The sequence below is a fragment of the Ailuropoda melanoleuca genome, chromosome 17 (assembly GCF_002007445.2).
Source record: "Ailuropoda melanoleuca isolate Jingjing chromosome 17, ASM200744v2, whole genome shotgun sequence".
Taxonomy (NCBI): domain Eukaryota; kingdom Metazoa; phylum Chordata; class Mammalia; order Carnivora; family Ursidae; genus Ailuropoda; species Ailuropoda melanoleuca.
Window position 1 is genome coordinate 2,935,073 of NC_048234.1, and position 15,686 is coordinate 2,950,758.

At 56.1% G+C, this 15,686-nt stretch overlaps 1 protein-coding gene across 5 annotated transcripts in view; it reads left to right on the forward strand.

Moving 5' to 3' along the window:
* The first annotated feature begins 36 nt into the window (after nt 1-36).
* ARHGEF15 (Rho guanine nucleotide exchange factor 15) overlaps nt 37-15,686 on the forward strand; it is a 22,516-nt gene continuing 6,866 nt past the window's right edge. The window contains exons 1-10 of one of the 5 annotated variants that reach the window (XM_034647028.1): nt 37-374; nt 9,408-9,507; nt 11,320-11,960; nt 12,259-12,585; nt 12,834-12,888; nt 13,539-13,597; nt 13,702-13,913; nt 14,026-14,186; nt 14,347-14,499; nt 14,611-14,740. In XM_034647028.1, coding sequence (XP_034502919.1) covers nt 11,369-11,960; nt 12,259-12,585; nt 12,834-12,888; nt 13,539-13,597; nt 13,702-13,913; nt 14,026-14,186; nt 14,347-14,499; nt 14,611-14,740 — 1,689 coding nt within the window. In that variant the 5' untranslated portion in view covers nt 37-374; nt 9,408-9,507; nt 11,320-11,368. Of the gene's footprint in view, nt 375-9,407; nt 9,508-9,987; nt 10,013-10,033; nt 10,089-11,319; nt 11,961-12,258; nt 12,586-12,833; nt 12,889-13,538; nt 13,598-13,701; nt 13,914-14,025; nt 14,187-14,346; nt 14,500-14,610; nt 14,741-15,686 lie in introns of those variants that run through there. The other 4 variants (XM_034647027.1, XM_034647024.1, XM_034647025.1 and 1 more) reach the window with 4 other exon arrangements.

The following is a 15,686-nucleotide window of genomic DNA, read 5'->3' on the forward strand; positions in this document are numbered from 1 at the left end:
ATCAGCGCCGAGCCGGCTCCGCGGCCAATGGGAGGTGCTCTCGGCGACCCGGCCCCCGAAATCCGCGGGGAGGTGGTTGAAATTAACTCCCCGCGCGCCGGCGCCAGCGCCCCAGACTCGGGGCTCGGGGAGGGGCGCCCCGGGATCGGAGCTTGTATCTCTCCCGGGGAGGAGAGCTTGAGCCCGGGGCTACGGGAACTGGCGCGGAGGCCGAGCGCAGAGGCAGCAGCCCCCTACTGGGCGGGGGAGGGAGCGGGGTTGGCGCTGCTCCTGGTGAGGGCGGAGGGCGCCCCTCCCTTCGCCTCCTGTGCTAGTTCGCGGCGGACCGGGACTGCCAAACTGCAGATCCGCTCCCCTGCGGGCTCTGACACCAGGTGAGCCCGGAAGCTGCGGCTCCGCCCGCAGGTGCGGAGGGGACACACCTGCTGGACCGGACGGATCTCCTGAGGCTGGGGGCAGGATTCGTAGGTCCCAGCGCCGGGGCGTGGCTGGCTGCGGGCCTCGAAGGGTGGCGTGGGAGTTCAGTCACAGCCCTGAGCTCTTGATCCTCGCGGCAATCCAGACGAGAAGGGTGGAAGGGGCGAGGCGGGGAGGTGGATCCCGGGCTTAGCTTTCCACTGTCAGCTAGTGGTGGGAGAGCGCCTGGGAGTCTGGACTCCTGCCTTTGCTCATGAGTCTGGGAACGGCTAATCACGGGAGAGCTGAGAAAAGAGACTGGGAAAGCTAGCAACCTCGGGAAGGGTTGAAGGAGAAAGAAGGCTTGGAGAAAGAAAGCAGGATGGGGGATGTCAGCTGGGGCGGGGGGTGGGGGGGAGGAGGACGCAGAGGCTGCCTCCTGCGCGTGAGGCAGCCTCCAGATTTAGACTCAGAGCGCCTTTGGAGCTCCAGTGAGTGTGTTCTTGCTTACCAGCTGGATGACCTAGGCAAGTTAGTTAACATTTCCCGGCTTCGTTTGTCAATGGGAATGCTAATTGTCTATTGCACTTACCTGAGTCCAAGTGTTGGATTCCTACCAAGTGCCCAGTTATCAGGGTTCCAGAAAAGGCAAGAGCTGCCAGACCCGTGTCCCCGTGTACCCTGTTTCTGCTGCTGGGAATGTCCGTTCCCCCTTCTTTTGGTGATTCCCAAATCATTCCTCACCTTGGGCTTTATCTCTCCTGACCCTTGAAGCTTTCTCGAGTTCTCCACTTTAGCCATTTCCATCTTGCTTTGCTCCTCAAGCAGTTAACCCACATTTCTCATTTTCCTTAGCGATTGTTTACTATCTGACTCCTTTCACTACCCTGGGGGTTCTTGGATGCCCCCCAGGGACTGGGTCTGAGTCCTCTCTCTCTTGCCCTGGCACTGCTACCTCGTTGAGCATTAGGGAGACAGGAGGGGTGGAGGGCGAAGCGGAGCAGACAATGCCGCTTCTTCCTGGGCTTCTCCAGGGGCTCCGAGAAGAGTCCCTTGAAAATTTCCAGTGAATCCTCCCAAATTTCTCCACCTGGTGGATGGGATGAGAATTAATCAGTATTTTAATCATTTTAATCCTGGAGTTCACACCAGTTGTTCTCAAAGCGTGGTCCCTGGAGCAATCCAAATTCTCTAGTCCTGCCCCAGCCGTCCTGCATCAGGAGGTAAACAGGAGGTGAAGGAGTGACGGTTTTAACAAACCTTCCAGGTGTGTGCTTAGGTTTTGGAAAGAGCACAAGTGGGGGGAAGGGCAAAAGGAGAGGGAGAAGCGTAGGCTCAATCCCAGAACCCCCGGATCCTGAGTGGGAATCAAGAGTCAGCTGCTTAGGGGCGCCTGGGCGGCGCAGTCGATAAGCGTCTGCCTTCAGCTCAGGGCGTGATCCCGGCGTTCTGGGATCGAGCCCCACATCGGGCTCCTCCGCTATGAGCCTGCTTCTTCCTCTCCCACTCCCCCTGCTTGTGTTCCCTCTCTCGCTGGCTGTCTCTGTCTCTGTCAAATAAATAAATAAAATCTTTTTTAAAAAGAGTCAGCTGCTTAACCAACGGAGCCACCCAGGTGCCTCCTTGAGGGAGAAGTATCTACACAACTTATTTGGAATTCTTCATGGGAAGCTTGTCTCCCTCATTTATTTGTTTATTCAACTGTTGATTTCTAACAGTTGAACTCATGGATGTTTACTTTATACTTTGGGTTGTAATTCAATATACTTTATTTTGTTGCCCCAAGGGTTCTAGCTTTAGCCCTCGGAGCTCTTTTACTTGCCTCTTGTATTTCTTTGACACATCACCATCAAGAAAAAATGTGTAATTAAAAGATTTTTTTAGGGCGCCTGGGTGGCACAGCGGTTAAGCATCTGCTTTCGGCTCAGGGCGTGATCCCGGCGATCTGGGATCGAGCCCCACATCTGGAATCGAGCCCCACATCTGGAATCGAGCCCCACATCTGGGATCGAGCCCCACATCAAGCTCCTCCGCTATGAGCCTGCTTCTTCCTCTCCCACTCCCCCTGCTTGTGTTCCCTCTCTCTCTGGCTGTCTCTACTCTGTCAAATAAATAAAATCTTTAAAAAAAAGATTTTTTTAAAGCGTTTCCCTATTTTCGGCAAAACAAGATACCCCAGGCTCATTTTCCATATTCCCTGCCCCAGTGCTAGAATCAGCCGTTTCTCCAAGAACCCAGTTCCTTGTATTGAAGAATGGTATCAGAAACCAAAATGGGCCCACATTGGTTGTAGAGATTGCTTTAAAAAAATCTTTAAAAGAAAAAGAAAAAAAGAAAAAAAAAACAAATCTGGGTACTGGATGTGCTTGTCGCCATTGGCGTATCATTGCTTTGAGACCCTCCTAGGCGGGAGAGCAAGCGAATGCATGTGTGTACAGTAACCCATGTATGTATTTCCATGTGTGACCATCTGGACCCTCATTAAGCTGAGCATGAGTTCATACTGATGTCCCCAGCTCTAATCCCTTGCTGCGTGGATCATTTTAACCCCCTCTCTGTGCTTCTCTGTAAACTCTCACTCCAACAGTGAGCAACCTGACTCCTCTTATCACCGTCCACTTACTTACATTGTTCAATTCCAGCGTACATGTGTAGGACTTCTCAGAACTGTGAACCCTTAACCCCGTGGGAATCCACCTGATCGACTCCAGTACAACGCTCATGTGCAGTTTCCTTTTGCCTGTCCTCTTAGAGACTCCATTCATTTCTGAAGTTACTTAGGTCAGCACCTCCCCCCCCCCACCCTCTTTGGTAAAGTTGTATCATACATTTGGAATATAGTTAGATTTGGTTACATTCTGCATTCTTTCCTGGGAGACCTTGGCTTCCTAAGGGATTTTTTTTTTAACTTTTTAAAAAAGATTTATTTATTTGAGAGAGAGAGAGAGAAGGGGGGGAGAAGAGGGAGAGAACCTCAAGCAGAGTTCCCACTGAGCGCAGAGCCTGACGTGGGGCTCGATCCCACGACCCTGAGATCAGGACCTGAGTCGAAACCAAGAGTCAGATGGTTAAACGACTGAGCCACCCAGATGCCTCCCCATCCTAAATGATTTTTTTAAAACTTGCGCATATTAAGGTTTGCTTGCTGTGCTGTAAAGGTCTAAGGGTTTTGACAAATGCAGGACAGTATTATACAGAATAGTCACCACTCTAAAAAAAATCCCTTGCGTTTCACCTCTTCCACCCGCCCCGGCAACATCGGATCTTTCTACTCACTATTTTTTTTTTTGCCTTTCCAGAATATTCTATAGCTGGAATCATAAGGCATGTGGCCTTTTCAGACTGGCTTCTTTCACTTACCAATGTGCATCTAAGCTTCATCCATGCCTTTTGGTCACTGAATAACGTTGGCGCCCCTCTTTGTGTCTATTCTTTTGCTAATACCATGTCATCTTGATTACTGTCAACTGTTACCATCTTTTCTGGGAATGAATGTCCTGAGAGGAATTTGAGAGGAGTGGACGGAGAACCCAAAGGTGGGCCCCAGGTGCCGGAGAGAAGGGGTGGAACCCCAGAGAGAGGAGGGAGGAGGATGCTGGGAGTGCCAGGCACTGGGCTGTGCCTCTTGCTGTCCCTCTGCTAGGGTGGCCTGGATGCGGATGGGTTCATTTTGGCAGCCAGGTCCCGCACCTGCGGGGCTCAGACTCTACCTGGTGGCCATGGGACAGGATCCTCTGTCCTCACCGAAATCAGGACCTGTGTAGATTCCCAGAACCCGCAATCCTTTCCTCACTGCCCCCTTCTGATTCCTCTCACACCCAGTGGGGGCGGCAAGGGGTGGGGGGGTGTCTGTACTCCCAGAAGGATTCCAGTGGGGGTCAAGGTCTTGGTCCTCTCAGAGACCCGTCGGACTCAACATTTCTTTCATTGTCAGCTCCTCTCCCTTCATAAGGGCCTTTTTTGGGCTACAAGTGACAGAAACCCAACCCAAGCCAGCTTACAGAACGGCGGGGGGGGGGGGGACTTACTGAGTCACATAACTGTAAAGTGCAAACGCAGCTATGATTTCAGGCCAGCGGGATCAGGGACTCAAATCTGTGTCTCTCCACTGCTCGCTTGTGTCGGTGTTATTCTGAGACCACCTCACTGATGGCCACCAGCAGCTCTACGCCTGTGTCCCCCAGCCTCACAGCCCCAGTGGAAAGACAGTGCTTCGCTTGTCCACGACTGCATAATCAACCCCAAGCTGAGTGGCGTGAGACACGAACCATTTCATTGCTCTTGAATCTGTGGATCAAGAATTTGAGGGGGGAAAAAAAAAGGTGAAAGAATTTGGGCAGTGCTCCGCGTGGATGCCCGGGTGTGGTGTCAGATGGGCAGAGCTGGAGGAGCCAAGATGGCCTTGTCACGTGTCCTAAGACCTCCATCCTAGCTGGTGGCTGGGGTGCCCTGGTTCTCTGAGTGGCTTCTCCCTCCACGTGGCCTCCCACCACCCAGTAGTCCAGCCCACACTTCTGCACCCGATGGCCGGCTCCCAAGAGGACAAAGCAGAAGCTGCTGGTCCTCTTCAGGCCCCCAAACTGGCACAGCGTCGGTTCATCCCCAATTCTCTGGATCAAAGCAAGTTGCGGGGCCAGCCCAGATGTAATTGGAGGGAAAATAAACTCTTCCTCTTGATGAAGATGGCAGAGTCACGTTGCAAAAGGGCATTTGGGATGGGAGGGATTGCGGCAGCCATCCTGGGAAGTAAGCTACCAGCGAGCGTTGAGTCCCTTCTTCAACCCGTGGAGCCCTAAGTCCTGCGTGGATTACCCTTTGGCCCTGCTTGCATCACACGCTCACCCTGAACCAACCTCAGTGGCTAGGGGACACAGAATGTGTTCACTGGCTGCTTCTGGGTCATGCACCACCCCCAGAATGGGCCATCTGGCCTAGAATGATGGGAGCGGGGCCGGGGGGGGGCAGTTCCTCAAAGGAAAACCAGGTACCAGAAGAGGGGAGAGCAAGTTAAAACTATTGCTGTCCACTTCCCCATCCCGGCTCAGAAACCCTTAGTGCCTGTTCTGCCCTGTCTAGTTGCCCACCATGTGACCTCTTGTTCCTCCTGCCTCATGTCCCTCTTTCCATTTTGAAAAGCTCAGATTCCCTTTTAAAAAAAAATTTTATTAGAGAGAGAGGAAGAGCAGAAGCAGGGGGAAGGGGAGAAGCAGAGAGAGAGAAAGGATGTTAAGCAGTGTCCACACTCAGTGAGGAGCCTGACGTGGGGCTCGATCCCAGGACCCTGGGATAATGATCTGAGCTGAAATTAAGAGTCAGATGTTTCATCAACTGAACCACCCAGGCGCCCCTAAGATTCCCCTTCACAGTTCTCCAGATGGACCCTCTTTTCTCTTCACTCTGTTCTGTGGTCTCCCCAGATGGGCATCCACGTCTTGCCTCTTGGCCTGGCTAAGCCCTACCTGATTTTCAAGGAACAGTTGAGGCTGCCTATTATAGAGGTAAAGAGCTGGGAGGTAAGACGGGGGGGGGGCTCCTCTGTCCTTCCAGAAAAGAATCTTCAAACCGATCACATCGAACCTCCTTGATTACTTCGTTAATCGTATTTAAAATTGAAAGCGTTTTGTTTGGGACCAAAAAAGAAAAAAAAAAAAGATGTTCATTGCAGCATTCATCATAATGGCAAAACCTAAAAGCTGCCCACATGTCTTGCACAAGGGAATGGGTTGTAATCATCAAGATTCTTTCTTGATAAGGGACAGAAACTCAGCTTCAAACTAGCTTAAGTACAAAAGGGAAATCAGTGGCTCAGGAAATGGGGCCGTCCAAGGTACTCCCATGAGTTGTCAGGCCCCTCCATGCCTTGGCTCTGCTTCCATTGGGTATGGGGCTCATTTTCTCCCACTATTGACTAGTTTCCTCCATTGCAGGGGGGTGGGGAGGGGAAAGGGAGGCCAAGTCTGATTGCTCTGGGCTTACATTGTTCCTGATTTGTGACCCTGGTTGAAAGAGAAAGTGGCTCTTTCCCAGGGGCCCAGGGAAGGAGGCTGTCTTGGCTGGGGTGACTTGCGTACTCCTGGGCCAGTCGTTGTGGCCAGAGGAACGGGATCTCGCGATTGACCAGACCCGGGTCAGACGGCCTCGAGGAGGCTATGGCGCTTGGCTGTCCCACTGGAACCAGACGGAGTGGGGAGGGTTGGGGGTGGGGGTGAAGCGTTTCCTAGAAGTTACTGCTCTTAGCAAGATGGTAAAACCTAGCTGGTACGGTATCATAGTCCAGGAAAATGTATAGTGACAAAGACCATGTAGCCACATGGCCAATGGTCCTAAAGCAATGCTAAGAGAAGGAGGCAGAATATTCCTTTGGAATATGGAAACATAGAAAGCCTTTGTCTCGTGGGGGTGATGGGAGAGCGTATGACTACATCCAAAACCCTCACTGCCTTTGCAACGGCATTTGTACGATTCAGTATGTTTGTGCGAAAATAATCTGGTGTATATCGCATGATCTAAAATCCAGAGCTCAGTTTCCTCTCGGAATGAGACGGGGCACACATATAAATAAACAGATGGTGATTTTTATAGCTCTGGAAAGCCGCGGTTTTGGTCTTTGCGGTTGCTTGGAGCAGTGGGCCCAGTAGAACCCCTATGTCGGGGACGTTAGAACATTCGGAGTGTAGTTCCAGGGAGCTTCCGTTCCCCAAAACATGCTGTCCTGCTTTTGGGAGTGGGCGATGTGTGTCCCCAACAGTCAGGCAGATGAGAAGGCTCCAGGTGGGTCTGTCGGGACGGAGAAAGGAAAAGGGAAGGTCAAGGAGCCCAGGGTGGTCTAGTTCACCCCGGACCTCTGCTGTCTGCATTCCCGCTCGCACTGCCTTGTGTGGTTTATGCAGTGCTGAATGCCACTTGTGTTTGCAGCTAATAACCAGCACTTTGGGGCTATGTTTTGTTTTGTTTTTATGAAAATAATTTTAAAGTCATCTCTACACCCAATGTGGGACTTGAACTCGTGATGTCAAGTTCAAGAGTCACATGTTCTATTGAGTGAGCCAGCCAAGCACCCCTTGGGTTATCTTTTTTAATGTTTTTTTTTTTAAAGATTATTTATGTGAGAGAGAGAGAGCACGAGCAGGGGTGAGGGTCAGAAGGAGAGGGAGAAGCAGGCTCTCTGCTGAGCAGAGAAGCCTCCATGGGACTCGATCCCAGGACCCCAGGATCATGACCTGAGCTGAAGGCAGACGCTCAACCGACTGAGCCACCCAGGCGCCCCTGATGTTATTTTTATAAGTAGCCAAATGAATAAGATATCCCCATTTCAAAACAACACGGGATTTGTTGGGCTACGTATGTGTATCTAGCTCTTGAGTGGGTCTGGGAGGTCATCGTGGAGATATTTCCTCTCTCTGAAAGCCCAAAACGATCAGGGGTGAGGGCTGGATGGCTGGATTTCTGGTCCTGGTGTGTGTGTGTGTGTGTGTGTGTGTGTGTGTGTGTGTGTATGTGATGGGAAACCAGTGGGATCAATAGAGTTGTGGAAATGGTCTGTAGGGAAGGACAGTCAGGGGACTAGTGGGCTATGGGGGCGGGGGGAATCCAATTCAATGTGGTTCTATTTCCAAACTATTAAGCACCTATTATTTGCCTGACCCTGTTCCAGAACTTTAGGTTACATCAGTGAACAAAACATAAAGATCCTGCCACCAGGAAGCTTAGGGGTTTTTTTTGTTTTGTTTTGTTTTTTTGTTTTTTTGTTTTTGTCAGAGAGAGAGAGAGCACAAGCAGGGGGAGAGGCAGGCAGAGGGAGAAGCAGGCTCCCCGTTGTGGGACTCGATCCTAGGACCCAGGGATCATGTCCTGAGCCAAAGGCAGACCTTCGTGGACTAAGCCACCCAGGCGTCCCAGAAGCTTACATGAAAACATAATTAACTATAAACATAATTTATCAATTTAATAGTAAGCATTTTGGTATTTTTTTTTAAAAAAAGATTTCTTTACTCATTTTAGAGAGATGGGGGAGGGAGAGGGAGAAAAGCAGATTCCCTGCTGAGGGCTCTGTCGATCTCATGACCCTGAGTCCCATGACCCTGAGATCAGGGCCCAAGCCAAAACCAAGAGTCAGACACTTAACTGACTGAGCCACCCTGCGCCCCAGCATTTTGCTATGTTATAGGGAATGACTGCTGTGGGAAAGAAGGTGGGTCTGGAATGCGGTGTGGGGTTGCGACCTGCAATTTTCCGGTGGTGGGGCAGGCCTCATGAGAAGGTGGTCTCTGAGCAGAGGCTTGAAGAGGTGAAGGACTTCCCCTTGGGGTCGTCTGGGGAGGCAGGCTTCCAGGCGGCCCGCACAGCCAGTGCAAAGGCCCCTGCAAGCAGAGCAGACGTACAATGGAGGGTAGATCATGGAGTGCCTGGTTGATCGTTGGGAAAATTTTGCCTTTCACCTGGAGGAGAAGGGGTTCATACATTGCTATCCCAGTCTTCTGGCTTTTCTTTCCAGTGTCTTGTGTGTGTGTGTGAGGATCTAGAAAGAGTGGCACCTGGGCATGGGCAGAGGCCCCCGGATTTCAAAACTGCCCTTGTATCTTCTCCCACTAACCTGCATCCAGGCTGGGGTGTGGCTCGTTCCACCCCCTCAGTTGTTTTTATGGCACACCCCCAGCCCTGGGGACTCAGCTTCTCAGGCGCACAGCAAATTAGGGGTGAGAGGGTCCCCTGCCCACCCAGCCCCAGGGGTGCTGACTCCCAGCCTCCCAGTGGGAGAGGGAGAGTCAGGGGCTGGGACCCAGAGAGAGGGGGACTGAGAACCGGGAACAGGCAGGGGTCCCAGCAAATGTCACGTGCCCACCTGGAGGAGAGTGGTCTCAGATCTCCTCGCTGCTCCTGGGCCCTCTCCCCCTGCTTCCCTCCCCCCTACATACACACATGCAGGCACGCCTGACACAATGGCCGGGTGGGGCTGAGGAACTGGCTTCCTCTGTGGAGATCTCAATCTGGGCCCTCCGTTCCCGCCCCAGAAACACAGGAACAGACTTTCGGAGACCTGGCCCCACACGCCTTGCTCCAAGGGGTCGACAGGACCGGCTGAAAGTAGAAACTGCTTCCAGAAAGATAAGGGTAAGTTCAGGGGGCTCTACTCAGAGTTGGGGGGGGAGAACCCTGGAGGGGGGTGCCTTGGTGTGAAATAATGGACTGGAGGGCACCCAGGGGGGACAGGTTAGCAGCTAAAGGGACAGGCGAGCATGTGAGGTGCAGGACAGAGGGTCAGACACACCATCCCCTAGCTGGCAGAGAGAGGTGTCTAGCCCCTGTGCCCTCCCGCCACCCCAGCTCTGTGCAATTGCTACCGGGTCCTCACCGCAGCCCCTGCGAGCCCCCAGTCTACACAGCAGCACAAACAGAACGTGTTCATACAGCAGAGCCCACGCTCCAGGCCTGAGGTTCAGCCTCTCCCTGGACCTTCGGGATCCTGGGTCCCTCACATCTTCCAGAGCCCTAGTGTGCGCATGTGGAGTGCGGTGTGGTTTGGGGGGGGGTGTCCGGTCGGGGGGAGGATCCGATTCCTGTTTCCTGCCCCTACTCACTCAGCCCTGGGAGGTGACAGAGGGGAGAGGACTGAAGGGTGAGTGCGTGGGGCCGAGTACCTGGGTCCCTGCGAAAGAGGCCCGAGTGCGGGGCGGGAAAAGAAGTAAACGCAGGTACCTGTGCGGGGGAGGGATCCCTGAAGGGGGGCGAGCCTGGGGAGGAGCCGGAGGGCTAGTGAGGCCACTGCCCGGGCCACCTAAGGAGTTTCCTGCCAGAACACAGAGGCCATTGAGCTGTAAGACTCGCAGTCTACCGCCCCCAGCCCCCACCGGTATCATTTCTCCAGAACCCAACCTGGGGCCTGGAGGGCTCTGACTCTCCTGCCGACTCCTGTACAGAGTCTGGGGGCACCGCCCTGGCCCCGCAGCCCTCTCAGGATTGCTGCCGCCTGCCCGCAGTAGGAGGTGAAGCCCATATGCGGGCGTCCTGGCCCCACTGGTCCTCACCTTCAGGCTGGTCTCCCGACCACCCACCAGGCGTCCGGGCGAGACCCAGGCTGCCACTGGGGCCTCTCGGAACAGATGGGGGGGGGGCAGGCCGGGATGGAGACGGGGCAGGACAGACCATGCCCGGGGCCTCCTGGTCTCTTGGGGTCAGAGGCTCCAGGAATCTTCAGGGCAGGAAAAGGAGGCTAAAAATAATCCGGAAAGGGAGAGTCCGGAGAGAGGAACTGGGAAATGGGGGGCGGAGGGCCGGCTGGAGCAGGGAAATAGTGATGCATCCCTCGCTGCCCGGGCTCGACCCGCGCGCCTGCGCACACGGCGGCCCAGGCGCCCCCCTGCAGACGGCGCCGCATATGCACCCCCGCGCACCCCACCTCGCCCCCTGCACCCGCCCAACAGCCGCCGCCCGCCCGCGCCTGTCTGCTTAGAGCCATGCGCTCTCAGCACATCTCACAGCAGCCCTGCAAATGGCACACACGCGCACGCACGCGCACACACACTCACACACGCGCACGCACGCACACACATGCACACACATAGCTCAGCAGCTAGACGATCTGGCCACAGGGCAAGCCCAATGTCCCTTACATTTCCAGTTCTCATGTATGTCCCCAGTCCCCGTAAAAAAAAAAAAAAAAAATCCCTGGCTGGGCGCCCCCAAGCCCGGCTCACTGTCTCCTCTGGCCTGATTCTGGCAGCAGAAGGCCAGGAGGTGAGGAGGGGTGAGCAGTGAAGATGGGAGACAGTGGAGATGGAAAAAAAAGCCAAGGGAGGACACCAGCCTTCCTTCCTGACCCTGACATCCTACCCCGTTTGCTGGCCAACGGTTTCTGCCCGGAGGCCTCAGTCTACCGATGGGGTGGGCGCACTCAGGGTCTCTTTCTCCCTCCCTCTTCCTCAGGGGATGACTCCAGCAGAGTACCCCACTCCTTTGAAGAGCCCAGAGGGAGATGTCAGCCCAGTCTCTTCCTGCAGCAACACCCCCTACCCAGAAGCCCCCTCGCATCATCCGCCCCCGCCCCCCTTCTCGCCCCCGGGCTGCCCAGTCCCCAGGGCCCCACCACAACGGCTCCTTCCCGCAAAAACCTGCCCTCACCTCCAATGATGCACCAACCCCCATTCAGTGGGACCCCCCAGCCTCCTCCCTCCAGCCCCCTGCCCTCCTGCCTCCATCAGCTTCTAAAGCCAGCCTCGACTCCCAGACTTCCCCAGACTCGCCTTCCAGCACCCCCAGTCCCGCGTCCAGGCGCTCTGTCTCCCCAGAACCTGCTCCCCAGTCTCCAGTCCCTCCGCCCAAACCCTCCGGCTCACACACTCTGCCCCTGCACCCCACCGCTGCGGTCCCCGCCCAGGGTGGCTCTGCCTCGGCCCCAGGCACTGTGCGGAGACTGGCCGGCAGGTTTGAATGGGGGACAGAAAGCAGGGTCCAGGCTGCGGAGGCCCCGGAGCCGGGTCCCCAAGGGGCAGGGGATGTGAATGGGGAGAGAGAAACTCCACAGGGCAGCGTTGCTTCGAGTGGGTCCCAGGAGAATGGCACTCCGGGTAAGCGAGTTGTGGGGCCCGGTGGCGGGGGGGGCGTCCATCTAGCTCATCTTCTTTGTTCTCAGTGCTTTAAGACTGGGTGCTTTCAGAGGCTACATTCTTAAAAGTGGATTTCGTCTTTGGAAAATCTGGTCTCCCTATTTGTTGGGGTCTGAAGACAGGCAGGTGGAAGAGATAGATGCTTGCGGCTTGACCACCATGTCCCCCTGCCGGACGGCTTCAGGGGAGGGAGGGGGCCTGGGCAGGGTGGGTCCAGGCCCCAAGGACCTCCTCCTTAGGACATCCCTGTCTCCCACAGATGCTGCCCTGGCCTGCCCTCCCTGCTGTCCCTGTGTCTGCCACATAGGCCGGCCTGGCCTTGAGCTCCGCTGGGTGCCTGTGGGGGGCTATGAGGATGGCCCCAGGGCTTTCTGCCGAGCCTCCCCCCTGAGGGCATCCCGCTCCCGCCCCAACCCTCCAAGCATCAGTCTCCCCCCGGTGGTCCTTACGTCCTACCGCTCCATGGCCGAGCGCAAACTCCTGCCGCCCCTAAAAGCCCCCAAACCAACTTGGGTCAAGCAGGACATCTCCGGGGACCCCCCCCAGCCGGATCTCGATCCGCCCTCTGAAGATGGAATCCAAACAGGTACCGGGCCTGGGGGAGCGGGCTTCTGGGCTGGGAAGGGAAGGCATGGAGGTAGAGAGGTCTAAAAGCCAACAGTCTACCACCCCCAACAGGCCCTGGCGGCTTCTGGTTCCTCCACCAGTCGCTACTCTGGGGCCAACCAGAGTTAGAGTCTTTATAGTAACCGTCTCTACTGGGGCCGGAGTCAGGAGTCCTGCGCTGGGGATCCTGGAGGTCTGCTCTCTTCACTCTGGGCAATCTCTCTCCAGGGGACAGTCCTGATGAAGCTCTTCAGAACATTCCTCCGGCATCTATGGAGGGCAGGTACCCAACGCCCGCACCCTTACTCTATCCCAGAGCAGACGAGGCAGCAGGCCCGGCTCAACTCCACCTTCCCAAATGTGGGGGGAAGACCGTCCAGGGCTCCAGAGACAAGCAGCTCTGTCCCTTGCCAGCTGTGTGACCCTTGACAAGTCACTTAGACTTTCCGGGTCTCAGTGTCCTCATCTGTGGGTGGGGGTGAGCCCGCCAGCTACCTCGCAGAGTTGTGGAGTGCGGTCTTGGTGAAGAGCCCGGCCCGCGGCAAGTGCTCCGTTTGACTCCCCCACCTCGAGCCTCCGTCTGTAGCCACTGTCCACAAATCCATCGGGCACCAGGAACACCTCCTCTGGGTTGTCTGGGCTGGTCCATCATTTGAGATTCGCCCCCCCACCCCCAGCGGAGCGAGGGCGGGCCCATTCGCTTATTCAACACAGTGTGAGTTCTCCTAGGCGTGTAGCTTGGGACAGAGCGGGGAGGTGCAAGCTTGGGTTTGATCACGCTAGTGTCACTGAGGCACAAACGGCATTGCAGACAACGGTTCGTCGGTGAGACAACTGGAGAGACAGGCTTTACACCAGCATGTGACTAGCACTCCCCCCCCAAGGGGTGTCACCCTGGCGGCTCTGGGGCACTCCATCCCTTTCTCTCCACAGGGACAAGGAGGGGCTGGAGGAGCTGAAGGAACAGAACTGGGAGCTGCCCCTGCAGGATGGTGAGGGCATCTCTTCACCTGGGGGTCCCTGCTGTGACCAGCAAGCCGTGGGGGGAGGGTCCTGGGGTGCTGGCCTTCCCTGATGTGCTCCGTCTGCTCCCCAGAGCCCCTGTACCAGAACTACCGAGCAGCTGTACTGTCCGAGGAGCTCTGGGGGGTCAGCGAGGATGGGTGTCCCTCCCCCACGAATCCCGGTGAAGCTCCCACCTTCGCACGGCCCCCTGGACCTCGCAACACACTGTGGCAGGAGCTCCCAGCTGTGCGAGCCAGTGGCCTCCTGGACACGCTCAGCCCCCAGGAGAGGCGCATGCAGGAGGTGGGCACACCTGGGCTCGGGCAGGGCTGGCTCAGGGGAGGGGGGTGGGACCTGGGTTCTGGGCCGGTCGGGGAGCAGGGCTCTCTACTATGGCCCAGCTCTTCGTCCTCAGAGCCTGTTCGAGGTGGTGACATCCGAGGCCTCCTACCTGCGCTCCCTGAGGCTGCTGACTGATACCTTCGTGCTGAGCCAGGCTCTCCGGGACACACTCACCCCTCGGGACCACCACACCCTCTTCTCCAATGTGCAGCGAGTCCAGGGAGTCAGCGAGCGGTCAGTGGGGTCCTGTCCTTGCCGCACACCAGGCCTCGGGCTGCTGAGCACTCCCTTAGCGTTCTGCTTGTCCCAGGTCTTCCCTTCCACACGCCCAGTTAGTGCCCAGCGCTTCGTGCAAACACCTGGGAGACCTGGCTCTATGCCCTCCCTCCTTCAGGTTTCTAGGGACGCTCCTGTCCCGTGTGCGCTCTTCCCCCCACATCAGCGACCTGTGTGACGTGGTGCACGACCATGCCGTGGGTCCCTTCTCGGTGTATGTGGATTACGTGCGGAACCAGCAATACCAGGAGGAGACCTACAGCCGCCTTATGTGAGTGTGCGGGAGGGGAGGCGGGGCCGTGGCGCGCGTAGGGGCGCGTAGGGGAGGAGGCTAGGGAGCAGGGTTGGGGTTCCAGGGCCACGAGGTGGACTGCTTCCGCAGGGACACGAACGTGCGCTTCTCCGCGGAGCTGCGACGCCTTCAGAGCCTCCCGAAGTGTGAGCGGCTGCCGCTGCCGTCCTTCCTGCTGCTGCCTTTCCAGCGCATCACCCGGCTCCGCATGCTGCTGCAGGTGCCTGTGCGGGGGTAGGGCGGTAGGGGGGTGTGGGGGGGAGAAGTGGGAGGCTCTGCCCCCGCCCCCCGTTGGGGAACTCTCCCCTCCTCCCGGGCTGCCTGCCCGGTGGCGTCTCAATCCCGGACCCCCCAAGCCCACCCGGAGCTAAGCAGGTGTCTCAGGGAGCAGTCTGGGTGCAGGGAAAGCGCCCCCAGCTAGAGACACGAGTTCTAGACTCAGCTCTGTCACGACCTGGCTGAGTGACCTTGGGCAGGTCCCCTCCACTCTCTGCGTCTCAGGGGGGATGTGGGGAGTGGTCTTTGGGCTTTCTCACTGCATGCTGTCCCTGTGGGAGTGATGTCACTCCCAAAGAGGCAAAAATTAGTTCTTTGGGGGTGCAAAAATCTTCGCTATGCCTGTGTTTGTGGTACTCCAGGGGGCCCATAAATAGACACGCAGCATATCCCTATCCATGGAATTAAACTGTCATGGTGGGTGGGGCACTTAGGGAAAATGTGTCTAAAAAGGCTCCTCGGTGAAGTGATACACGGAGTGGGGAGTGGGGGTGGGATCAGGCTGAGAAAGACTCTTCTGTGGCCAGGTAGAAACTTCTTCGGAAACCGGGTGACCCAGTGCGGGTGACTGGGTGTGAGGAGTCCCCATCTAGGTTATCAGCATTTTCATATACTAGTCAGCTTTATGTATCCCCAGTGTAGACAGCTTAATAATCCTAACACGAATCCTAGCAGCTAAAGGGCTACTGAGTGCCCCCGTCCTCGGAGTGGTTCTGAGAGCTCTGGACCTGTTTAACCTTACCAACAACTGTGGGTAGGAACTATTATTGACCGCACTTTATAGACGGGGAAACCGAGGCTTGGAGAGGGTACGTAACTCACCCCAGGTCTTGCGGGTAATAATTGAGAGAGGCAAAGTGTGAACCCGGGCACTCTTTTTTTTTTTTTTT